This window comes from Hippocampus guttulatus, chromosome 23, assembly GCF_054856545.1.
Source record: "Hippocampus guttulatus isolate MCC_2025c chromosome 23, RoL_Hgut_1.0, whole genome shotgun sequence".
Lineage (NCBI taxonomy): Eukaryota > Metazoa > Chordata > Actinopteri > Syngnathiformes > Syngnathidae > Hippocampus > Hippocampus guttulatus.
Genome location: NC_141283.1, coordinates 4,461,271 through 4,487,656, shown reverse-complemented (window position 1 = coordinate 4,487,656; position 26,386 = coordinate 4,461,271). Strand labels below are relative to the sequence as shown.

The 26,386-nt window shown below is 43.6% G+C and overlaps 2 protein-coding genes across 4 annotated transcripts in view; one reads left to right on the top strand and one right to left on the bottom strand.

The window, feature by feature from the left end:
- LOC147185821 (protein EFR3 homolog B) overlaps positions 1 to 12,490 on the bottom strand; it is a 28,493-nt gene extending 16,003 nt beyond the window's left edge. The window contains exons 1-4 of one of the 2 annotated variants that reach the window (XM_086104204.1): positions 12,303 to 12,490; positions 4,015 to 4,091; positions 2,223 to 2,350; positions 1,230 to 1,380 (exon numbers count right to left, since the gene is read on the bottom strand). In XM_086104204.1, the coding sequence (XP_085960330.1) occupies positions 1,230 to 1,380; positions 2,223 to 2,350; positions 4,015 to 4,091; positions 12,303 to 12,396 (450 nt within the window). In that variant the 5' untranslated portion in view covers positions 12,397 to 12,490. The remainder of the gene's footprint in view (positions 1 to 1,229; positions 1,381 to 2,222; positions 2,351 to 4,014; positions 4,092 to 12,302) is intronic. The other variant, XM_086104203.1, reaches the window with a different exon arrangement.
- Positions 12,491 to 16,419: 3,929 nt separating this feature from the next.
- LOC147185820 (adenylate cyclase type 8-like) lies at positions 16,420 to 26,048 on the top strand. 2 transcript variants are annotated; one of them, XM_086104371.1, is made up of 21 exons: positions 16,420 to 16,698; positions 17,857 to 18,052; positions 18,127 to 18,864; positions 18,949 to 19,098; positions 19,190 to 19,320; positions 19,467 to 19,578; positions 19,654 to 19,781; positions 19,864 to 20,022; positions 20,120 to 20,348; positions 20,425 to 20,595; positions 21,207 to 21,307; positions 21,380 to 21,581; positions 21,761 to 21,853; positions 21,928 to 22,088; positions 22,500 to 22,581; positions 22,653 to 22,811; positions 22,938 to 23,084; positions 23,602 to 23,694; positions 23,771 to 23,885; positions 24,046 to 24,248; positions 24,801 to 26,048. In XM_086104371.1, the coding sequence occupies exons 2-21, from the start codon at positions 17,870 to 17,872 to the stop codon at positions 25,014 to 25,016; spliced, it is 3,573 nt and encodes a 1,190-aa protein (XP_085960497.1). In that variant the 5' UTR covers positions 16,420 to 16,698; positions 17,857 to 17,869; the 3' UTR covers positions 25,017 to 26,048. The 2 variants fall into 2 exon arrangements, with proteins under 2 accessions (XP_085960497.1, XP_085960498.1); XM_086104372.1 differs by lacking the exons at positions 23,771 to 23,885; positions 24,801 to 26,048 and having other exon boundaries at positions 24,046 to 24,220.
- The last annotated feature ends 338 nt before the right edge of the window (positions 26,049 to 26,386 follow it).

The following is a 26,386-nucleotide window of genomic DNA, read 5'->3' as shown; positions in this document are numbered from 1 at the left end:
TTGAGCTTAGACATGTGATACACTCGTACGAAAGCCATCCAAAATTAGTAAAGGCACTTCCATAGTTTCCGCAATGCTTTATTGGTTCTACTGCTGACCAACTCTTTCAAATGTAGCAAAAAAAAAAAAAAAGCAAAGGGTTGGGGACCGCTGCCCAAAAGCCAACACAAACCACATTAAATCACTGTTTATATAACTCGAGGCTCAAAATAAGCGGTTTCGCATCTCAGTATGCGAGGCAAAATTAGCATTTTGTGCCTCATCAAAACGCCTTTAATAGTGAAACTGCAGCAAATGAACCACCGAGCTAGTACCAAAAAGGTTTGTGGGCTCACGTCGCCTACCGTGGAATAATCAGACATCAAGAAAAAAGCCCTGTGCTACACTCAGAAGCAGCTAGCTAGCAAAAGCTTCAGCTGGCTACTTGTGCGCCGAAACATATTGTCAGCAATCTTCGCCTGTGTAAGCAGCGAATCAGCTACTCATCTGACAAGTATCATACTCACAAAGGGGTGACGAGAAAAGGCAGAGAACCCATGCAATATGCAAAGCTAACTTAGAAAATGACACGGCTAGCGCGTTTAACGCCACAATTAAAGGGGTGTTCACACGGCAAGATTTGGTCCGGTGCTACGCCGGGGCTGCCCCAGCAGAGCGTTCACACGTGCAAATTAGCTCCGGCGTAGCCCCGGAAAAAGGCTTACACCTTAAGTGCTTGGGTGACCGAGTCAACTATTCACACAAGTCTGACTCGAACCGCTTTATAGCGGAACACATCCAAATTGGAAAAGCAAAATAGCAGGCAAGTTAATAAGTGTCTGGATTCTGGAGAGACTTTAATATTTGCTAAAGAGGACCAAAATTGGAAATCAATTCACTTCTGTTATGGTGTATGTCAACCAGGAGTGGCCTATAAGATTAAAAGTGTGTTAATTATAGTATGAAATATTTATAATTTATCAGTATGGTTCTGATTTGTTTTCACAAAAGAGTCCTGAGTTTTGAGTTTGACTTTTAAGTTCTGCATCTTTCATTTAGCTAAAAAAAAAAAAATTAAGTTTGCTGTTATTACACAATGAGAATTTAAGAAACAAAAACTGTTGTTGATTGTATAAAACAAAACTTTTTTTTCCAAATAAAACTAATTGTTCATTCACTCTATGGTCTTTTTTTTTCTCTTTTTGAGCCTTGGAACTGCTATTTAAAAAAAAAGCCCATTAGCGACTGACCGAATTGGTTCCCAGAATCTGCAGACTGGGTTTGTCGGACTCCAGCAGCTTGCGGACCATCTTGAGGAAGCTCTCCACGAACAAGTTGATGCTCTGGCAGTGGCAGGCCATCAACAGCTGGTCCAGTGCTTCCATAGCGATGCAGACGTAACTGAGGCAACAGAGACAAGACGGCGCTATAAATTCTCAGAAAGCAGACAACAAAAGCCATGACTTTTGGGGGAAAAAAAAAACTCTCATTCGAATTCCTTGAATTTGAGAGGTGAAGTTAAAGAGGGGGCCAATCTCGGCTTGTTACGTCGATCATGTAGGAGAAAAATGCCAATACGTTGGAGGTTTGACAAGTTTCGGACGTGTGTTTCATAGAAAGTGTGTGTTGTGTTCGTGAGAAAAGTTGGCACGGTCCATGGAGTGAATGAGAAAAGCCATGTGGAAAAAATAAAGCCACTGATAATCATCTTGAGCCATTTGCGGTGAGTCCGTGTCAGTCGTGGCACATTTCTTGGTTGTATTCTTGTAAATAATCCGTTTGCCATTTCTTGGTTTTGTTTTCGTTTGAGGTGTTCCAAAAGTATAAATATATTAGCGCCAAAGTCTCCGTTCCGCTTGATATGTTTCTTTTAACAAAATGCTTTTGTTTTTTTCTGCTTTTTAAACTGAAAATGCTGTTTCTGGTGAAAGGGGAGAGTCTAGTTTTTCTTTTAGATGGACACGCAACAGAATATCCGGCTGGTCTTTTTGGATTTTTTTGTTGTTCGAAATCGCTGCAAATGTTATAATGTTCCGCTTTATCGGCTTCTGTATAAACGGCAAAGGCAATTCCGAGGGATTTCATCATAGAAAATGCTTTTGTCTTCAGATAGCGAGGCTTAATCGCTGGGATTAAAAGTTATTCAGTTGTGCCCCTCCCCTGACATGACACCTTTGCCAAAGGACGCGTACGTTGCATCCTTTAATGTGAAGACACCCGGAAAACTGACAGGTGATGCTCACCTGTATCTGTGCCGCGCCACGTCCCTCGACAAACGCTCAGACAAATACGCTCCAATACGGTCCAGCTTCTCTGGAGCCGACAGGGCGTAAAATGTCAGCTTCTCCATGTTGGCCTTCACCAGTCCATCCTGGAGGAAGAAAACAAATTAAAGGAGAGGAAAAAAGAAACCCTTTTTCCGCTCCCTTGACCTACTTTATTTGCTTCACATATGCGTCACTGTGATCTCTTTTAGAAAGAAGATATTTTAAGAATGACAGCATTGTAACTTAATTTAGAATAAATATTGTGACAGCATTCTCGTTTGTTCCAGTTCCCGACTTGATGGCTTCAGAGCTAAATTTGGGGGAGAGTACGAAAAAAATTCAACAAAAATCCAGGCGTCAAAGTCAAGGAAGGAAATGAGGCAAATTCCCCGTTCGACAGTGTTGGGCCGAGATCTGACGAGGAAAGCGTTCCTAAAGCGGAACTCACTGAAACAGTTCAAGCTGTAAGAAATGCGATAATTTTCTCCAGAAGTTACTGGACTCACATCGGCCTTTGCAATTAACGATGAGCTGTGTGGTTTCCCCAATAGTCCACTTCTGACAAGACAAATTATCTTCACGCGCTGACCATCACCTTTAATTGCAGCACAGCTACTCTGTTGAAAGGACACTTTGATCCTCTCCTCTTTCATCTATAACTGCTTCAGACAACAAAGTGTATGCAGAAAAGTGGTGAAGATTGCACGACTGTCTGTGTCCTATGTGTTGTGTTGTGTTATGTTATTTTTGTTATTTTCACTTCAAAATGGCGCCGCGTGAGTGGCTGCCTTTCCAGCAGCTCCTATATTTTGTTGTTCTACTTCTTCCTTTCATAACTTTGCAGCTGTGAATCGGGAATTTCTCCATTGCGAGACTAATAAAGGTTTTCTTATCTTATCTTATAACACAGACTTCAAGCTGTTCAATGCCACTCCTGGTTAAGATGCCAAATCCAACATGAAGACGGCAAAGATTGTAATTGCGAGTCTAAAACAAAGATATCCATTTAAAACAAACAAAATGTTCCCACTAGATGAATGCTAACACGTAATGGGATAGGCCAATGATGGGCTAACAAATAGCATCTATGTGGCTGTGTTGTAGCGCTTAAAGGAAGATATATCATTCTCAAAGGCATCTATTCTTTATCCTCTGCAAAAAAAAAAAGACTAATATTGCTGCAGATTATTGAGACACTTACAGTAGCCTATGTTCACATCGCAGGTCAATTCCGATTTTGGGGATGTGAGATTTGAGATAAGAGAGTTTTGAGTTCAGACCGTGGTCAGGGACGAATTAAATTGTATCATCTAAATTTCAAGAATGAATACAAAGCTAGGGCAGTCCGGTGGACCAGTGGTTTACGTTTTGACCCCACAGTGCAGAGGTACCGGGTTCAATTCCAGCTGCGGCCTCCCTGCGTGGAGTTTGCATGTTCTCCGCAGGCCTGCGTGGGTTTTCTCCGGGTATTCCGGTTTCCTCCCACATTCCAAAAACATGCATGGCAGGCTGATTGAACGCTTCAAATTGTCCCTAGGTGTGAGTGTGAGCGCGGATGGTTCTTTGTCTTTGCGTGCCCTGCGATTGGCTGCCAACCGGTTCAGGGTGTGCCCCGCCTACTGCCCAAAGACGGCTAGGATAGGCTCCAGCACCCCCCGCGACCCTTGTGAGGATAAAGCTGATCGGAAAAGGAATGAATGAATACAGAGCTCGATTGTCGGCTGACGTCTCAACAAGGCCATCCCAAGCTCCCATCTGAGTCACTCACCTCCGGGTCTTCAGGGAAGATGTTGTCCACCAGCCTCTTGTAGCGAGGCCTGAGAGCCCCGCAACAACTGCACACCCCTAAAGGCGGGAGACACAAAACATGGTCATGTGACATGAATTTTAAACGCAAGCCACCGGCATCGTTTGTCCTTAATGTCGGGATGTGGCGCACCACTTGCAAACAAGACAGTAACTAATCCAGTCATGTAAGGCATTATGAACACAAGTATACCTGTCAAGAGTCTGAGTAACGCAAGTAATAACGCGTTCCCGCGATTCCGTTCGCTCAGTCGGCATGTATTACTCTCCTCTCTATGACTTAGGTTTCTAATAAAGTCCGACCTCCCTGCATGGTCAAACTGAATGGTCATTGGTCTTTTCAGTGGCTGTTGATGTCTGTCTGATTGGACAAAAGAAACGTCAAATCGCATAACATTTGGCATTGTTGGATTATTTAACCCTTTCATGCGCCAATCATGACAACTTGTAACATGATAACATGACAGGTTGTCCACTGTAGTGACCCGCTGTCCCTTAAAGGGTTATGCGCATAAATGTATTCACTTCTTCGCATTAATATCGATAACTTATTTTTCGCTATTAAGGTTTCGATGTTTACTGATGATGTTTTGGTGTGACGTTTTTTTTTTTTAATGGACAGATGCCCTTGGTCACTGCAACACTCCCGATTTATTGGGGCTTGGGATCCCCAATGAATTAGGCTGCCTTGCTCTCGATAACCCCAAAAAAAGCCGCTGGTTAACAAATGTTTTAATCGCACCTAGTTAGTTTCAATTGAAGCTTGTTAAGTGACGTTTTATGTCATGACACATGATAAGCTAGTATTAGTATTAGCCTGACACAAAATCCAGGCTGAGTGAAAACAACGGCAGGAGTCACGACATGCACAGAACGTGGACACGAGATAATTATTTTTGGGGTCATCGACTGGTTGTTTTGAGACCTTGTTGAATTTAAAAAGGTCCAAACTCCATCGAATTTCAGACTCTCAACAATAAACACTCTCCATTCTGTAATGATTCATTATCTTTGTGTTGACTCCAAATCAGATAGTTGCAAACATCTGTTTTGATTTTAGGAAACAATGATCAACATTTTTGCACATGTTCTGCCGCAAAAAAAGTTAGCGAATGCTCATAAATTGACGCATTTTGGCTGTAGTGTCAATTTGAATTGACATCTCTTTTTCTTTTAATAAAGGAAAGGAAATGAAAACATTTTTTGAATCAGATTCAAGGATTACTCGACAGAAAATGACGTGAGATTCATCGAGTGTGAAAATGATCGTAAATTGCAGCTCTGACGGACAATTCAGTCCGGATGGCGTTCAAGCGCACTCGCTCTCCCGCCCTCTCTCTCGCTTTTTCCCCCCTCTCCTTCTCGTGTAACGAAGACGGCCCTTGACAAGAACAAACATTGCAGTATTCCTATGCTTTTTTTTGGGGGGGGGGGGGGTCACTGATTGCTGGATTTTGGTTGGTTGAAGGACTCCTGCAGTGATGACTCATGAGGAGCTTCCAGGGAGCGAGAGGAAGAGAGAATAGACAGCAAAAGAATCCAAGATAAATAATCAAAATCGTTAATTATAATCTGCCAAAGAAATGTCGTCGTACCTGCTTCCCGAGAAACAAGTTTGAACCGGCAGGTTACTGAGAGGCCGACTCCCACTTCAAAAGGCCTTTCGAACAGCCCTTGACTCCATCCGGGCTCTTTTCCTTCCATTTGACAGGGTTTCCCATCACGGCTCGAAATTTTCACATGACGCGGAGGATGCATTAAGGAGTTTATCGCAGAGTTGCCAGTGGTCGAGCTGCACAATCGATACCAATTCCAATCCGGACGTGCGCAAATTCAGTCAGGATCTGTGAATTGTATTAAATGTCTTGACAAACAACACGCTGCTCAGGCCACGAGCCAAAAACAAAGACGGAAGGAACAATGAAAGAAACACCACGTCAGCCCTACCAGCTCAGGACAACACGCTACAGCTATGTACAGTCCGCTCCAAAAGTATTGGACTGGCAAGGTTAATTCTTTTGTTTTTTTGTGACATACCCTCGATTAGTTCGGATGCATTTTTCGATCGATAGAAATCCAGCAGGGAAGAAAGAGGTGGTAAGGGTGCAAGAAAAAAAAGGGGGGGGTGCAGTAAGAGACAAAAAAAAAGCTGGATGGCGTGTGTGATGGGGTGTAGCGCAGGGGTGTCAAACATACGGACTGTGGGCCGGAACCGGCCCCCAAGGAGGTTCAATCAGGCCCACGGGATCATTTAAAAGTGAAAAAAATGCATAAAAGACACGGAATGAATATTTTTAATAATGTGCAATTCATGGAGTATCCGCTAGGGGACATTGTTTTGATCAGAGAAGAAGACCTCAGAAATGTTTTCTAAAAAATATGTTCATTAAATTTCAACATTTTCTGAATGTTCTTGTGCTTCTTTAGACCAAAACAAAGGAAAGACATATTATTTTGGTTATTTATTGCAGAGTGTGGTTTAATTTTAATGGTCCGGCCCACTTGACATCTACTGAGGCCGTATGTGGCCCCCAATGTGAAATGAGATGGACACCCCTGGTGTAGTGGGTTAGTTTGTGACGCACTGAATGAATCACAGTTGAAAGCTTCTTCTTGTCCCCCCTGTGGTGAAAAAGTGATTTCTGGGTGAAGGTTGGAGAGGTAACACATGGGGGGGGGGGGGGGTGAGCTGACATACTCGCTAACCCGTGGCGATTGAAATACGAGCAGCAGAGCACTCCCAATTTGAATCAAATACACTTTCCGCACAGCTCGACGTTTGCTGTAATGAAAGAGTGGCTTTGGAAGTCATGTGGGGACGACAGAGAGCCATTATTCAAGACTTTGCTCATTTCATGACATTTGTCTTTGCCGTTTTTCTGTTTGTTGTGATGTACCAACCATCCATCCGCTGTCAGAACCGCTTGCGATCATTTGGGCCGCGGGTAGGAACAAACCTTTGGAACGACGACAGACGGTATTTGTGGGAATCTGAGAGAAAGCCTCCGTACCCCAAACAAAAAATAAATACAAATTTTAAAAGGAAACATGGAGTGAACATACAAATTCGGGCAGAAGAATTCATCGGAAAATAATGCAATTTTCTTTTCAAGTGGTAAAGTCACAGATTTGTTGTAATCTGACTAATGACTCACTGATTGATGTTAACACCATAATTGTCTGGTGGAAATGTGTCCATTTGTCATCGTGCATCCTTAAAAGACTGCAAGTCCAAATGTTTAGTAAGTTAATAACTCAAATTGAAGTCGATAATTTAACTGTCGACGTAAGCCTAACACGGGAAGAGATCGCATAATAAATCGCAATCGCATTATTGAGGGGTGTACGCAATTATTGTATTTAGCTAGCATAAGCACTCTAACACGACTTCCACTGTAAACGGGAAGCAGCTTAGAAAACATATCTGATGCGCCCACGCGCGGGTGACGTTTGCACACGGCGGGATTTATCGCGATGGATTAGTGCGGCACCACCTTGCCGAAGAAACGCTAAGTGGGCGGAGAAGTTCAAGTATTTTAATGGCAGCGATGGAACAATCACATCTGCCTACTCAGCCAGAGGAACTGACAACACATTCAGTGGCACACAAACACCTAAGAGACGTTCCACTCGGACCTCTGTCACGACTCCAACCTGATTGGACGCAGAGCTGCAGGTCCCATGCAGAATGCGTGTGTGTGTGTGTGTGTCTGTGTGTGTGTGTGTTTTGTGTGGCTTGTGCCTGTGACTTGGTCAACCCCCACACCCCCCTCCGGTGGGCACGTCAAGGAAACAGCCAATCACATTGCTATTTATATCTCCCTAATAACGGCCCGGGAAACATTAACAGATTACAACGCCCCCCCCCCCCCCCCCACCCCACCGGGAATGTTAGATTAACGCTCTCCTGTTAGGATAAAAGATGCAAGGCTGGTCGGATCAGACGGGGAATACGCTGCTGAAGGGAGGGCGAAATCAGGGCGAAAATAATATCGACATGTCACGCAACATTGATAGCACCAAACAGAAACCGTTTTCAAACCGCACAAGGCCGTTTAAAAATTCTCACCTGTCATGAAAGTGGACAAAGAAAGCTAACCGCAAGATGGAAAGTATTCCAGCGATGTTGTACGATGACTGAAATGACATGAAACAGCTTTGGGAATCTGAATTCAACTTTACAGTGGAAATTGGTCTTCTATTCAAAAGGCTACTTCAACACACACATACACACACAATGGCACGGGAAGTTGTGGGAAGCTATAAAGCAATTGAAAGACTGGAGGAGGAGGAGGACAATGATGAAGATGATGGTGATAATGATAATGGCAGTGGTGGTGGGGTTGACGCTGGGAAGTGGCGAGCAAAACTAAACCGACGCGGGGATGAAATGAGACTTTCTGTCGGCATCCATGCCATCCATAAAAAAGCGCCTTGGTCACGATCTGCCGAGAGCACACTTCAAATCTATCGCCTGTGTTTTTGTTGTTGTTGTTTTTTTTTTTAGGCCACTTCGCCGTACACATTTTGAGGCATGGAACTAATTCAAAGTGGGTGGCAGAGAGAGAGAGAGACGCCGCGCACACATCCCATCGACACACCGCCAAAGCCTACACATTATGAGTCACAATCAATCAGAAACTAGGTTGGGAATGCACAGTTAAATGCTTACTTCCTATTTTTATCTTTTTTTTCCAGATAACACCACAGACGCGAATGAGTGAGAGCAAAAATTTAATGCCTGGTGATGACCATCGACCCAGAAAAGGAGTCAAACTGATGGCGACTAATTTCATCATGTGGATGCGACCATAAATACACTGAACGGCGCTTTCGTCCGAATTGTAGAATTTTCAGAAGTCTATCCGAATACCCAAATATTTGAACGCTGCGGCACTAGATAATGTTTGTTACCGCTGCCGGAGCACAAAAAAAAATCAACCGACCAGTTTCAGTAAATAATGGAAGACAGATTCCACGTTCATTTGCGAAAGTAGATCCATGTGTATGTGTGGGTTAACTGCATTTACCATTGTACTAAATCGTATCAAACTGCAAATACCTTCTTGGTGTCTTTCAATTCGTACTTGTTCCAAACGCTTACTAGTTTTACTTCATTTCATGAATAGCCTCGATGTGGCCAGGTCACAATAAATTAAGCAACAGATATTTAAACACTAATGTGGACAGACAATATAGAAACACTGACAGGCATAAGTTCTTTATCCTCTGTATAAAAAAAAAAAAATTATGATTGCATGGCTAATATGAGTGCAGTTTACGCAGAGTCACCTATGGGAGTTCGGAAACTATTATTGGGTCGTGTCTGCGTGACTTTATTATACTGCTCCCAAGTGGTCAAGTGACACACCCCAGAAGGAGCCGCAATGAATTGGTAATGATCAATAAACTGTAAAATTCTCTCCATTCTATGTAATGATGTTATTACTTCCAGATTATGTCTTTCTTAGGTAAATAATATAAGTGCTATTTTCCTGATTTAAAAAAAGAAAAAAAACACATTTAAAGAATGTTTGGGGAGACTTGGACGGATTAAAGGCACATCTATTCATTTCAATGGGGAATGATGATTTGAAGTAAATAGTGCTATTTTCCTGATTTAAAAAAAAACACATTTAAAGAATGTTTGGGGAGGCTTAGATGGATTAATGGCACATCTATTAATTTCAATGGAGAAAGATGATTTGAGAAATGGTTTCACGTTGTGAGCTTGTCCACGGATGACTGAAACTCGTATCTCACCACAAGGCAGACTACACAAAGCAGCCAAGAGTTGAACTCTTCCCATTTTTGTAACAGTCGATAATGTGAAAATGTGGCTTTGTACTTTCCCTTGTATGACGGCAGACAGTGGTTTGGGCTTGCGACATATTAATTCACTTTAAATTGGATCCTCAGGGGATGTTTGTTTTTGAAATTTAGAACAACTTGGATGTCAACAGGCGCGCTCGGACTGCAATGTTTTAGCAGCGTGGAGAACTTTTAAAAGGTGGCGGACTCCTTTGTCCAATTTAAATCTGGCTGTTGCCAAGATGCGCTCGCCAAGAAACTTGACTCTCCATTAAGGGGGTGAAATGTACAAATACAAAAAAAACAACAACACAGCAGCACCATATGCTTCTTAGGAGCAGCCCACGGTTAACTACTATCCACATACTGGAATAGTTTCGCTGACCACAATGCAAGTGCGGGGCGGGGGGGGAAGGCAAAGGGGCCACATCCAATGGAAAATCTGATGAGCAAGCCTGGAAATTAAACATCATTAGCAAATACATACATCTTAGAAATTGGGAGTTATCAAAGCCGCTGATTCAATATGCAGTCCTTGTGCGAGCCGGCGGTCCCGTGATGTAAAACTCGCGCGTGTGCGAGGAGAGCGCATGTGGGGAATGCAGACAAACAGGCTGCTGGGGGGTTCCAATCCTCACGATCGAACGATACGATCAGTTTATTCTTACCGTACATCGAACGTGACGCTGGAGAGCCGCTGCTTCCACCGGTCGTGTTTGCTTTCAGCAGGTTCACTCACTCGTGCGCTGGCACTTACACACGCAAACCGCTGTGCCAAGAACACACACACACGCGCGCGCGCACACACACTTGGGGATTAATGCCTGGCTGCATGCACGTGTGCTTGGAGCTAAAAGGCATAGGAAGGCGCACGGCGATTGGTGCAGAGGCTGCGTCGATGCACACAAAAGGGGGGCTGGTCGGCGACGTCACACAGAAGCATGCCGGGATGACCTTGGATTTTCCTGTTTGTCTCCACCCCCCCACACCCCCTCCCCAAAAATAATACACACACGCTATGCATAATGTACCTTTGCAGATGGGAGATGGGGGAAGCGGAGGGGGGGGGGGTGAAATTAGGACAGCGTATCACAATACCTCCCCGCCCACGCCATCTCCTTGCCTCAAGCTGCCAACCTTTGGTCATAAAAGGTTGGCCACCCCTATCTTAAGCGCTTCGTATGAGGACATTCGAGAAAAAAAATCAAATATACATCCTATGTGAATTTTGACAATAAATAAAATAAACCCGACCAACCGAGGGAAGTGAAGCAGTTGTTTTTCTCAAAATTGCAGCCTTCGCTCTTTGAAATTCATATTCTTCTACACTGCAATTTCGATTTGAATGAGATGAAGCGTTAAGCCCTTTCCGAAAATGTCCTTGTTTATGACCCAAGCATCTTGTGTTAAAATACTCACAAACGACAAAAAAAAAACTGTGATTATATCAGGGAACACCAAGAGAGAATACAGCAGTTGTTCACATTCTGCCTGGGAGTGATTATCTACTCCAGGGGTGGCCAACCCGCGGCTCGCGAGCCTCATGTGGCTCTTTGGCTGCTCTAATGCGGCTCCCGGGCTTTCACACGACAAGCGTCGAAAACGCCTCGGCAGTGGCGATGCCATTCAAACGAAGGCGCTAACTACACAGAACGCACTACGTCAGCCTATCATCAATCCCGTTACTTGAGTGACATATAGGGGAACCAATCTGATGACTGCATCACCGCTCATGCGCAAACAACGGCGCTAAGCTAATCAGCGAATTAGCTCAGATTTTAAGCCACGGGTGCCCAATACGTCGATCAGAATCGACCGGGAGCCAGCGAACTGGTCCCAAGTCGACCGCAAGGGGTTGGAGGAGGAAATGGGTGGGGAAAAAAAAGATTTGTTTGTTTGTATCTTTAGCTGTCGTTCATTTTCGACCCGTTCCGACTGTTGCTCATCGTGGTGTGCGTGCATATGTGCGCGAGTGCTATGGTGGGCACCCCCTTTTCATACAATTTGTAACCTGATCAAATAATAAAGTGTCCACTGTCGCAACCACTGTCCCTGAAAGGGTTAATATGCAATAATATATACGTCACAGTCAACCCTCGCTCTCTCATTGATTTTTAAGGGTTTTTACAGTACTACACATGCAAGTCCAAATTTTGAGTGGCATGCCTTCATTGCTCTTTCAGAGGAGGAGGAGGAGGTTCGGCATCAACACCACCACCGCCACCATCACCATCATCTTTATGTTTATATTTGATGGCAACAACAAAAACTGTTTGCGACAGTTAAAATGATTTGCGAATGGCGATCATCTTCAATGAACCCTGACCAACATTCGTTACGTCTACAAACACTCGCAAACCTTCACCACTCAGCAAGATACAAGATGCAATAACGCATGAAAACCAATTCTGTGCAGCGGATGTAGAGCGCCACACTTACCCTTGCCAACACGATGGTCGAGAAGTGTGCGATAGTCCAGTGACAGCCTCTGAGAGGCCGGAACATCGACAGGCACGGGTACATGCAAGGGCATGGCAGCCAAATCAATGCTCAACTACACCAAACTTGCTCCAGATAATACAAGAAAGCCCACGGCTGTGCCAACTTCCCTTAAGTCATTAATATTCACCACATAAGCAGGTTGACCGCATTAATGGGAGAGATTAGCGATTAGTCCGACAGCTTTGCTCTCTCTCTCACTCTGTCAACGCTTTCCTCTGTGACTCATTGATAAACATCTCACTGATACAATGGGCTTCTCTATCGTTCCAAGTGTCACTCTGGACCAGGCAGAGACAAAAGAGCGCAGGGTACGCACACCCACCGACATCTGAAAACATGCAGGCAGTGGGTTTGGCATTCAAAGTTAAGGGTACTCACATATCGGTAATCTATTACAATTGTTCAATATTTCCAGTCGCAAATCTTGAAGCAGAGTTTTTCCTGCATATGATTGGTCAGCCTGTGGCTCTAAAAGCTTTGACGTCATGAAAAATGTGTCAGACAATTTGTATCGTTTCGAAAGATAAGTACAGTTTTGTCTGGTCCCGCACACACTATGTTTTCAAGATTTCAGAGAGAGCATTGGCTCACTTTTCGCATTCCATGATCCCCGCGATAGCTGAATTTTTGAAATACAGGTTACCTTTGGGGGAAAGGGGATATTATCCAAGAGTTTCCAAACTGTCTGAGTGAGACACTGCGCTCGAAGCATATTTCCGAATGCACCCATGATGAGGGAAGTGGAATTTTGGGGACAAAGAGCTCTAACGTCTCGGTTTGAACCCTGACAGTGCTCATATTCACACTGAAAGAACAATTTAGAGTCTTCAAATTAACATACATCTTTTTGGGAATGCGAGAAGAAGCCGGAGGACGACGTGAAGTGCTGTGATATTAAGTATGACAGCTTTTTAATATTGTGGTTTGGGCTTGTCACCATTGCTCACCTGTCATGCTGGATGTTAGCCACTAGATGGAGGTCCACTTCCAGCGTCACAGTGGCGGGAAGAAGTGAGACACTCGGGCGCCTGAATGACGTTTCACCCGGGCTTGGACACTCAGGAAAACCTCGGGATGTCCATTGGCCTGTGGAAGTTGTGGGGAAGCCAAAATTAGCCGACGATGTAAACATGCTAACGTCGATAAGAACTGAGCATATATATCGCGCACCGCGTACACATAAGGAAGTTGATACGGTTGAGGTTATTCCGAAAGAAATTGCGAATTAACACGAGCCAGTATTGAATAGTACATGTGTAGCTGTGTTTAGCTCGTCGTTTTTACTGACATTTCCACACTTTCGGTGTTTATTCAACACATTTTCGCGTTGCTTTTTACGTCATGAGAACGAGCGTCTTAAAACGATGAACAATTGTAAATAATCAAATGTCACTGAGACACTGTTATCAGCCAAGATCAGGTTAGCTAACCACCACCAACTAAACTATCTCACCCACCCACTGTCAACATTTACTCCTCACCATTAAATGAAGAATATTAACCATGGAGCCATCACCACTCCTCTTCGATAAGTCGGACTTTCCACCAGCCAGGAAAATGTAAAATTAAGTTTAAAAAAATCGGCAATCGATCCAACTGCACACACAGCTGTGATACTTGCTCACTGGTAAATATGAGTCAGCCCACCACTACTTTGACAGGAGCTAATTTGAATACATGCAGTTCACGTTCATGCATATTAATATTTAAAGTCAAATCGTGCAAAATACAGTACAGTACTCCAAAATCGATTCAAATCACGTCGTGAATGAAGCATCAACGTAATAAGCATGTCACATCTGTTTCGTATTTGAATTAAAGTGACAAGCTTGCGAGTGCTGAGGTTTTTTTTCTTCCACCTGACGGCAGCAGTGAGTCAGGATGATCGTTGCGGAAGTGTTCTTTAGTGTGAAACATATGTTCCGGTTTACGACGGCGTCGCGGCGTAACAATAACGATTCGGATTTGCGCCAAAAAGAAAGGAACAACATTTCTCAAATTGCGATAAAAAACTGAGACTGTGGAGGGAAAAAATAATGTTCCGAGAGCAAGAATTTAAAGCGCTTTATTCTTTTTTGGGGGGGCGGGGGCAAATATTTGCTGCACTGTATAACGCAAAGTAACACTTACCTCTCACATACTGTAGGTTATACTAAAATTAACTTTAACGTGAATTGAGAGGGTTTTTTTTAGCGTGTGTCCGTGTGTGTGTGCGCGCGTGTGTGTGCGTGTGTGTGTTTTCATATGAATACTATATTTGAATGTTTTGAATTGAATTGAATACAACTTTATTGTCAAATGTGCTGTACAGCACACATGAAATTTTTTCCCTCTCAACATAAAACAAGATTTATCTTGTTAATGGCTTTATTGGGCAGCAGAGTGGATGAGTAATTAGCACATCCACCTTGCAGTTCTGAATTTTGGGCCATTTTGTGAATTATCACAGACCACATACACTACAGTGACATCTTTGGGCTTAACTTTACAAAGCCAAAGACAAATTTAAAAAGTGCAAAGCTGAGCAACACTCATGGAGGCAAGTGTCAGGCTGTTTGACAGTGAGCTGATTAGCGCGCAGCTAAAGACGTTCGCCTCAATACTGATGAGCTTTCAGGGCTTGCCAAATTCACAGGTCGGGGAACCAATGGACCAGGGGCCACATACGGCTAGTGCATTTCATCTGGCCAGTCTCTTAAAAATTAAATAAATAAATGGAACGTCCAAAAATTAAACTTTTCTCACAAGCTGGTCCAGACATGTACTAAAAATGATTGAAAGCTCTATTTACAATTTACACCGCATTAAACATATAGAGTTGTGCTATCATTTTAGCATGAGGGATTCGTCAAAACAAATGTGATTTTTTTTTTAAATGTGATGAACAAAATAAACTGTAAGGCATTTCAGAATAGCACAATAATTACTTCCATGCACCAAATGATAACCTGTAACCTGATAACATGATAAACTGTCCACTGTAGTAACCACTGTCCCTGGTTAAACCCAACATTTAAAAAATGAAATTGTCCCTGTTGTGGATGTTCGAGTTCACTTTTTTTCAGACCGATATCAGTAGGAGTATTCACTCTTTGAGTACTCACCGGTATGATTATCAATACCACTACTACTTTTGATGTATAAAATTTCATTTCACACAACGACAAATGATGATTCGCCAATCTTTCAAACTGCCGCAGGATAGTGCCAACTACTGCTTTGCAGGACTTCCCGGTGCTGTTTTTTTTTTTTTTTGCCTCAAGTTTCAGTTATCGACAGATTGCATTAGTATCCCTATACCCTAAAATAGGGTCGTATCAGTCCGACACCAATTCGCCCATCCCTAGTCCATGTTCATATATTCTCTGAAATTGCCTATATTCAACAAATGTTGCCAAAGTGTCTAAACTAATGAGCACAAATGTAGCTTTTGTCCACCCTTGCCAAGCGTAATACCAATTTGGCTGCGGACGGCAATAATCGGGCTAATTGCCTTAGGCTCGCTCGGCATCTATTTTTAGAGGTACGCTTCTCAGCCGTCTTGGTCTGAGCTGCTGTGTACAGTGTCACACTGGGACGGATGGGAACTTGTTGGATCAGCCTAACAGAAGCTTTGATTGTTTTGGGACTGAAACTGGCTTACAACCATTGAGATCATCGTGAATCACTTTCTTTCTTTCTTCAAGTCTTCATTGTACAAAGTAATAAAGTTTAATTCATAATTAGGAAAATATTGTTTTAATTTGAAAAGTACCCTATTCCTCAAACTGTGTAATCTGTTTTTATAAATGCCATGCCACAATGAATAAATCTTTATTTCCAACCTTTTCAGGGCAGAAGCGACAGTTTTGATTGTCCTGTCTCCTGTAGCTCCACCCAAACACAAGCATTTGTAGACAAAGGTCTCCTCTGAAATAAATTGGAGGGACGGGGGGGGCTTTCCAAGCACCAGTGACCTGAACATTGCAGACCAGAGAGAATGGCTGCTCACTAATTAATCCTCTTTACACTCCTCATCGCTGCTGCCCTGCTTCCTCACAGTTTTGGACTTCCTTTCAAAGTAGGTGGTGATCTACAATCCTGCTGGAAGAATTCCACATTCTCTCTCTCAATAACACATTTACCGACTTTATTAGTCCGTTATGGAGAAAGTCCTGTCTGTGGAATGATTGAAACATCGTATTCTTGCTTCCTGTGTTGTGCCTGAATTCCCTTTTTTGTACGGATCGTATGCAGCGGAATCTGGAAAAAATGGATTGTTATGGGCTGGCTGCCCATATCAAGGCTAAACCTGAACACGAGCAACGGATACACCAAATGCAAAACAGAACAGGTCAGTTTGGGGCCTTTGGTGGACGTGACTTGTGTGGACCCCTTCAACAGTCTAAAATCTATAGAAATGCGTCCTCGAAAATGCATGTCTCCTACAATTATATCAGATCACAGTTTTACGTAGGAATTTAGCTCGGTGAAGTGGACGAAACCTATCAGGTGATTCTCTGTGTTCTTTCCACATCCTGGAATAAAGGTGAAACAGCACTCTGTCGAGCGCCCTGAAACTGGGATATACTAGAGCACCATAGGAGTGTTTTGGTTGGTCCCAATTTCAGGGAATATTGAGAGATCATGTTTGGAATTGCACTGGTGACAATGCAAGTGAGTCACGGGTGAGCACAGTTTACATTTCTAGCCCGAGCCACCTGAGGCCATTAACTCAGGGGCATTATAGAAAGCTCATGTCTAAATCTGGCCACCAGATCATTGGTTCAAAAGCTTCTGGTAGCACGTGGACTCAACCAGATTGTCCAATCTGGTCTTCTGCAGACTTGGTTGTCACAGTGCAAAACAGGGGTACTCAGCATAAAACATGCTCTGAATTATCATTGGTTATTTTTTACTTCGAACCGGATTTGTGATTTGTTTTCATATCCTTGATAATTAATGATCATTTATTTAGACTATGACTTCAATTAGCTCCTTACTAAATTCAAGCTCATCAATCATGTTTAATAAGTCAAGTCAACAGTATTTATAGAGCACTTTCAAACAGCCATCGCTGCATACAAAGTGCTGTACATGGAGCAATTTAACATGCACAATAAACAGTAAGACAAATCGGTAATAAAGGCGGTAGAAAGCCTAGCCAGTCCTACCCAGAACAAAAGTTATGTGTATCAGTCACAAACCAAACAGATTTAACACTTCATAAACATTACAAAAATCATTTCAATATAAAGCCAGCTGTTTGGTACCCAGTATTGAGCCCTGTGGAACGCCACAAGCAATGTCTTAACACATAGAACAGCAGTTTTCTAGCTTAAGTAATTGTTTCCTATTCTTTAAGTATGTGTAAAGTATGTATAATAGATAGAGGTGCATCATCCCAAAATTGAAGACCATAAGTGTCAGTGGACATTATGGCTTTTGAATGTATGGCGGGCAGTTTTCTCGACCAAAAGCTTTGAACTCAAACTTTTTCTGCCTCATCCAGGTCATCGTCATCCATGCCAGGAACTGAAAATTGGTACCATGCCATGGTGACTTTTTCAGAGACACCGGTCTTCCCAATGGAACTTCGTGAGCCTCCCTGCCTGACAGCCACTCTGTCGCCGGGGTTGAGGCGTAAAAAGATGCTGTGGCAGAATGCTGTAAAGCACATCATCATCCAGCAGGAGCTCAGCGCTCAGGTGAGTGATTATTCCCGCAGTTGTCCTCAGAATCTTGGAATAACTAATCAACATGTTCTTATTCGGCGTGACAGGTCGGCGTGGAGCCAGCTCGTAAAATCTTTGTGACGGATGCCTATATGGAAGAAATCAACCGCCAGATCCGCAGCAAGGCTTCACGTGGAGTCAAACGGCGCTCCTCCACATTTCGAGTACACCCTGCCCACCTCCGTGGCTCCATGAGCCACAGTATGGGAGGGTCAAGCGGGAACGAATATGCCAGCGATGCCGACTTTTTTGTGCACTGGGGCCGCATTATTCACGGTATCTACATACCCACGTTGAGACACACCTTCAAATCCAAAGACCTGGAAAAACTCTACCAGCAACACTCCTCTCACCAAAGACGTAACTCCTTAGCCATCACCAATGTGATCGATGCCGTGGCCAAGCTGCAGATCCTGGTTTTGTACCTGGCTTTGGCACCTGAGGAGGTCAAGGAACCCCTACGAGGCTGCTTGACGTGCGCGTTCATGGTGTTTGCCATAGCGCTGTGCCTCGTTGTGCTAACCTTCAAGGACTCCATGTCACCGAGGTGGCTTCATTACACCGGCCTGGCCAGCTGGCTCTCGCAGACCACGCAGGTATTGGGAGGACTGGTATACGGGCTAGAAAAAGACCCGTCGTGGTACCTTTTGTTCACACTGTTTGCCACGTACACCCTGCTGCCATTACCGCTTATGTGGGCCATGTGCGCCGGTTCACTGACATCGGCGTTGCATCTAATAGTGGAGATCATATGCTTCCGGAATGATACAGTACTTCTCAGAAAGGTGAGTTTTCTTCAAGTGTTAGAACCTCGCTTTTCATACTTAGGACATTTCTGGGTAAAGGCAGTGAAACTTTCTTGATTGTAGGTTTTTGCCAAAGGCCTTCTGTACCTGGGTATGAACACAGCCGGATTCTTCATTCACTACCTGACCGATCATTCACAGCGACAGGTGTTCTTAGAAACACGTCGTTGCATCGAAGGTCGCCTCAAACTGGAACAAGAGAACCAGAGACAGGTAGGACGACAGCATTAGACACACACTCCATCTAAGGGGTAGAATTTGATGATCTTTGACCTTAGTTTTCTTGAACATTTCTACACAACAGGAGCGTCTCGTGTTGTCCATCTTGCCCCGGTTTGTAGCCTTAGAAATGATTGCTGATATGAGCTTAATGGACGATGAGCTCATTCCTCAAGAGTTTCACAAGATTTATATTCACCAGTACAAAGATGTCAGGTAAGTCCAAAAACCCAACATTTTGTGTCCTAACGAATGCACAGTGCATGTTGGTTATCTATAAATGTAGAACCTGACTTCCTATTTGGTTGCCATCCATTCTCTAAAGTGTATCAAGTATTATGGTTGATCTCTCTTCTCTGCAGCATCCTTTTTGCAGATATCAAGGGCTTTACTCTGCTTTCCATGAACTTGTCAGCTCAGGATTTGGTTCGAACCCTCAATGAGCTCTTTGGACGATTTGACCGTTTGGCCGAGGTATGAACCTGAGCCTAATTTTCCTCGTGTTTTGCTTCCATTTATTTAGCTGTCTTGGTCTTTTCTTTGTGACAGGAGCACCAGTGCCTACGAATAAAGATACTTGGGGACTGTTATTATTGTGTGTCTGGGGTGCCAGAACCTCAGCGTGCCCACGCCCGTCACTGTGTTGAAATGGGTCTGGCTATGATCAACACTATACGGTAAGTCCAAGTATGACGAGTTGTTGGTCACGTCCTGTTGCTACTGAAACAAGTCTTGATCTGGTTCCATCTCGCCGATCAGTTCTGTCCGCAAGCAGCTCAACTTTAACATGGACATGAGGATTGGCATCCATTCAGGCTCCGTCCTGTGTGGGGTGCTCGGGCTACAGAAATGGCAGTTTGACGTTTGGTCTTGGGATGTGGGCATTGCCAACATGTTGGAGGCAGGTGGAATACCAGGGTGAGGGGTTTTACTGTGTTACTCCTTCCCGGTACAATTGGAGGGCATTCATCGGAAGCACGGTAGCTCATTGGTGATTTTTTTTCCCCCTCAACAGGCGCATTCACATCTCCAAGGCTACTCTGGACTGCCTTGAAGGCACTTACAAGACAGAGGCTGGACATGGCGCTGACAGGAACGACTTCCTGCGGCGACACAATATCGACACGTTTCTCATTTGTCCTCAGGAGGATATACAAATAGTTGACCACAACGAGCCTCGCAACGTCCAGAAAACAAGTCGCGCCCATGAAATTCCATTTGGCAGTGCCATTGACATGAATAGTGTACGTTCTGATTCCAGCACCAGTGGCCTCACAGCCCTCCTTGAGCCAATCTGCTCAATCTCATATTTCGTTGCAGATCTTGGCCTCATTCACGAATGGATCGCTGCCCAACATATGGCCATCCACTTCCAAGGAAATCAACGAGCGCATCAAACACGCCATCGAGGTTCGCAGCAGCGAGCGTATGCATAAGGAACACATCACTCCTTTCTCGCTGGTATTCAAGGACACACACGTTGAGGACAAGGTAAGGCTGTAGATTTAGAAGGCAATGCTTTTGATTGTAAGATTGTCAGACGCGATGGGGGCGGTGTTTTTTGGAATGCAGATGCTGTTTGGACTGTCCTGTAGCTGTTCCCAACAATATCCGTTTTGACAAAAATATTACAGACTGATGGCCTTTCTGACTCCAACCGTCTCTATTTATCCAAGCTCCTGAAATTCTGTCACGTGGCCCAGAGTGTTTGCAAATTATTAAAGTTACAAGTCCCCTTGAGAAGATGTCGTCCCATCATTATCCAAGAGTTTTTCCTTCAGACTTGATATTCAAGAAATCAAGTCTATGTCTGAAGTCACTTCCTAATTCACCCACAAAGGAAGACCTGGGACACCAGAACCTTAATTAGACATGTTAATCGTTGTTGAATCTTGAATGGCAATCTTACAAAGACAATATCCAGCTGATTTGGGGCGGGAGGTGGTCACCAGTCAAATTTTGACAAATCGCTTGCTTCCATGGGAAAAGTTTTTGGACTTACAGGCTCTTGAGTTCGTGGGTCCATGTCGCGCACAGTATGTATGGTAAAAGTCTCGGCTAATGATGTTTGACATGAAGCCCTTTTTTGTGAATGACTTAAGTTTTCCCAGATGAGAGACGAAATGTTCAACTCCAACCTGCTCTGCTCCTTCATCATGCTCCTCTTTGTCATGGCCGCCCAGGCCCTCATCCCGGCGCCCAGGTAGGGAATTGCCTACTCTCGCTGCACTTAAAATGTTCAATCCTATGAGCTGCTTTGTATCTTTTTTTGTAGACTGTTTCCAGCCATCCTACAGTTTTCCCTGTTTTTACTCACCTACACGCTGCTGCTGCTGTTGGTGCTTGCGGAGGAGTTCAAGTGGAGCCCCGCCACACTGCAGCAATTCTGCTGCTGGATCCACGAGAACAACAAGGCTCGCAACACGCTCATCCTCACCGCTGTGGTCATCAACTTTGGTTTAGCCTCCACGGACATTGTGAGAGACCACGTAAAACTGAACCAGATGTTTCAAATAGAGGAGGAGAGAATTTTTTTGTGCACAGTAAAACTGATCCAGTGCGCATGCTGGTCAATATGTTTGTAGAAGAAAAAAAATCTAGTGTGAAATTTCACTGAAATCATCATTTACTTTCTGTGTTTTTGGTATGCGTGTAGCTATGGTGCATTCTCACAGACACAGAAGTGGCTAATGAGATGGAAAAGACAAACGCGGCTTCACGTTCACTCACCGTCTGTTCGTACCCTGAGGTAACCATTCGAATTTCTAAAAACACCAAACTTGGATTCTTCGAGTTAAAATATCGCTTCCTTGTCTTCTTCAGGTGTTTGTGCTGAGCGGCGTGATCGCCATGGTGACGTGCGCCGTGTTTCTTCGTCTCAATTCCCTGCTGAAGCTGGCCGTGTTGCTGCTGGCTGTGGCCGTCTATTCCTACCTCATCCATCTGGCCTTCCTTTCTCTCGCACGCCAAGATATGCCGCACAGGTCATAATTGATTGTTTAGCGTAATAGTAACAATATAATTTGTATATGAGACCAATCTTTATATCAAAATTAACCAGAAAAGGGATTTCTTTGGGTTTGACAAATGAATTAGGACAAGGCTGTCCAGGGGCATACATAGAGTCTGAATGTGTATTTTTGTACTCCAGTGTTTGTTCACCTCAAATTGCGGCGCTATGTCACATTTTTTAAGCTATCATATTTTGTGGGTTTTTAACAGTACAATTAACATAATTGTCAAATAAATACGCGTTATTTTCTTTGTAAAAGATTATTTGGGGGTACAGCTACTGGACTCCATTAGCCAGTGTACCTAATGAAGTGTCCTATGAGTGCTGGACGGTGCTTTATCAATCCAATGTTGATTTTTTTTTTCTGTTTATACATGCACAGGTCTCACTATGTGAGGAGAAAAGGGATCGCCATCCTTCTCTTGGTCATGTTCATTGTCGCAGTCTTTTACAACGGACGCCAGGTACTGATTTCTCCATCTTCAATGTCTTTCAAAATTAAATCCAGAGCGTCAGACTTGGATTTGTTCTCCAGTGGGAGGCCACCGCCAGGCAGGACTTTCTGTGGCGTCTGCAGGCTCAGCAGGAAGTGGAGGACATGAGGGAGCTGCGGGAGCACAATGAATGTCTCCTGCACAATATTCTACCGGTGCATGTGGCTCGGCACTTTTTGGATCGCAGCAAGAACGATGAGGTGTGTGAAAAACAAAAAAAAAATGTTGAAAGCATGTGGGAAAAACAATGCCGTTTTTTATGGTCTCTATATTGCAGATTTTCATCAATTGCAGGTGAACAATTAAGAGTGATGTTGTCTTTGCAGGAGCTTTACTCCCAATCCTATGATGAAGTGGGGGTAATGTTTGCATCTATTGCTGGATTTAATGAGTACTTTGAGCAAAAGGAGATCAGACACGAAGGTGTGGATTGCCTCCGACTCCTCAATGAGATCATAGCTGGCTTCGATGAGGTGAGTGTGTGATCATTTCCAGTTTTAGGGAGAGGGTTAGTACTGAGGGTGGGTTAAATAGAGTTGGGTGAGGTTAGGTGTTAAGTTAGGGTGGAGCTGGGTTCAGTGACCGAGGATTTGTTGGGTTGTTGACTTTGGGTTAGGGTGCAGTTAGAATTTCAGGTTTAGGGTTTTGTAAGTGTTTCGGCTCTGTGGTTAAGGCTGGGGTGAAGTTTAAAGAGAGAAATTGGTTTCTAAATATATATTTTTAAATGTTTCAAGATTTATTGCTGAAAACATGCCAGGACTGAAACACGCAAATTACGGAGGGAAAGACGAAAGAGTGAGGTTGGGGGATATGTATTTAATTTTCATGTCCAACTCGACAGCGAGCTTGCGGACAAATGCATTATTCTGCTAACAGGAGGAACGATCAGGAACATGGCTAATAATCGTGTACAGTATACGTATTCTTTGTAAACAAATACAAACCGAAACACTGTATAGTTTTGTCTCGACTAAAACATTTGTTTTATAGTTGCTGGAGGAATCATATTTCCATTATGTGGAGAAGATCAAGACCATAGGAAGCTGCTATATGGCCGCCTCCGGTTTAGCGCCAGACAAACAGGTGGGAGAGAGTCCCCCCCACATTAACCTTCCTCTCCATGTGCTTGAGTGTGACTCTCCTTCAACCTCCCTTGCAGACGTCTATGGACGAATGGAATCACTTGAGCGAACTGGTTCTGTTTGCACTGGCAATGCAAGAGACTTTGAAGGAGATTAACAGGCACTCTGCCAAAGACTTTCAACTGCGTGTCGGTAAATAGCGTACCGTGTGGATGCGTACTGTCTTTGATTCAATTCACTCATTGTCTATATTCACTCTCATGCGTTTCCTCAGACAGGAAGTTGACAAAAAAAAAAAAGCTTCTGTGGTGGCCTATAGTAGTTTGTCTGAGGATAATGATTTTTCCATTAGGCATTGCCCACGGGCCGGTGGTGGCGGGTGTGATCGGCGCCAGCAAACCGCAATACGACATCTGGGGGTCCACGGTGAACTTGGCCAGCCGCATGGACAGCACGGGCGTGAGCGGACGCATCCAGGTGCCAGAGGCCACCCGGAGAATCCTGGCAGAGTGGGGTTTTGTCTTGGAGCTGCGTGGAGAAATCTTTGTCAAGGGGGTGAGTGCTGTACAACGCCGTCTGTTTAAAAGCCAAAAGCCCGATAGAGAAACTGTGCCTGGGTGTCCACCAGTCCCAAGGTTTACCAGTACCGTATTATACAAACGAACATCGGAGAAAAAAAATGCTTATGAAGTGTGATTTTGACGGCCCGTATTATATAAGGGGGGGATATTATTCACAGGAAAGTATGGGGATGATGAAATATACGAATCAATCTTAATGGTAATGGCAATTCAAAACTAGCTGACCCACCGAGTGACTGTCTAGCTAGCTAGATGACCAAATAACTGAATGAATGACCATTTAACTGACTGGTCAACTAACTGAATTACTGACTAACTAACTGACTTGACCAACTAATTGATCTAACTTAACAAACTGGTTGACTGACTGACTGATTATTTCCTTCCGCTTGACCAATATATTGTATGACTGACTTTAAAAATCAAACCAACTGGGCCATCTCGTGGCGTATTTAGTGTCCACTGCCCTGAGGTCGATCTATGACTGATGCATGACTTAACTCCGATGGATGGTGTGTCCTTGCAGGTGAGCGAGTGCCGTGGCAAGGTCCGCACTTACTTCATCAGCACCATGCGCAGCAAGAGAGTCAACGCCGCGACGGACGGACGCCCAGGGGGCAGGATGGATGGACGCATGACGCTGGCGGGCATCGTGTTCAGTCTGGTCCAGGCCAGACACAAGGAGAAGCTGAGGGAGACCAATGGCGGGTTCACTCTGTCAACCTGCCCCCTTAAGTGCTGATGGGACAACCCCAAAATAGTGACAGAGAGCATAATTTTCAGTGCTTTGAATTGTTACAGTGAAGAAATGGTCAATATTACAATATCAATAATCTTTTTCATCACGGTTTGATACCTCTAAGGCAAAATACATCATACCTCAAAACAACCACAACAACCTCTCTAAGATTTTCAGTGAAGTAGATGTTTTTTTTAATGATTCATCTTTTTCAGTATGTATTTTAAATTCAGATTTTTGGAATGTGGGAGGAACCCGGAGTGCCCGGAGAAAACCCACACTGGGACAGGGAGAACATGCAAACACCACACAGGAAGGCCGGAGCCACAATTGATCCCTGCACCTCTGTACTGTGAGGCCAACGTGCTAACCAGTCATCCACCGTGCCACCCCACAATGATCAATACTTTTGCTTATTTTATAACATGTTATGGACCAAATCAGTGAATAATAATTAATATATGTTTGTGCAATTTCCACACTGTCAAATTGGAATAATGTCACATTTTTGAATAAATGGATGAAAATTAAAACATGATTTTTCAATCAGATAAATCGATTAATTGACTATTTATTGATTACATTGGTCAACAGCTAATTTGTATCGGCGAGGGCTTTAAATGTCTTGAAATTTATGCTGATTTAAAAAATGTCTACTTTTTCTCGTACATCAGGTTTTTGAGCTGAATATAACCTTTCATACATGAATACAGTATTGTATGTTTCTTCTTTTTATTATGAAAACCTGATGTGCTTGAGGAAAAACTTGGGCTGCATAGGAATCAGTGCAATAAAATAATCAGTTAAAGTTTACTTGCATGTCATTAGAAAAACACATTTAAAACATTTGACCAGTGTCATTCAAATAATTGTTAGTCGGAGCCCCAATGTGTTTTTATTGTTATTTGTATAATTTGGATTTATGTATGCATATTTACATATGCTTTTTATATTTATATTTTGAATGAGTATCATTCTGGAACTGTAACCCACTAGCAAACCACTAGTGTTATGCTAATAAAGTTGAGACAATGATTACATTTATTTCGTTTGTTTCTGTAGTTGTCCAAACGTGCAAGCGCTGCAGTAGTTTCTGTTTGTGATGCTTCCCAGACTGATAAAAGTTAATCGCGCACGTTACTCCTGCAGGTTCTGAACGATTACTCTCAAGTCGATTAGTGTTGTCTGCAGCTTTAACCGTCTATTCATTAAAGATGGCTCATATAGGCGAATTTAAGCTTGACCTAGTCGAAATATTTATGTTGCGTATCTTACCATAACACTAGCTACAAATTCGAGAAAATGCTTGACAAAATGCTCCGTGTCTCAGTGCAAATACAGAACAGCACGTTGGCGTTTCGTCTGGGTGTTAG

Bases quoted from the DNA above. Each gene is read 5' to 3' on its own strand.
- LOC147185820 (XM_086104371.1), top strand. From the start codon at position 17,870: ATGCCAGGAACTGAAAATTGGTACCATGCCATGGTGACTTTTTCAGAG. The intron at 21,582-21,760 runs GTGAGAGACCAC...GTATGCGTGTAG, and splicing joins GTTTAGCCTCCACGGACATT to CTATGGTGCATTCTCACAGA. The intron at 23,695-23,770 runs GTGGGAGAGAGT...CCTCCCTTGCAG, and splicing joins GTTTAGCGCCAGACAAACAG to ACGTCTATGGACGAATGGAA.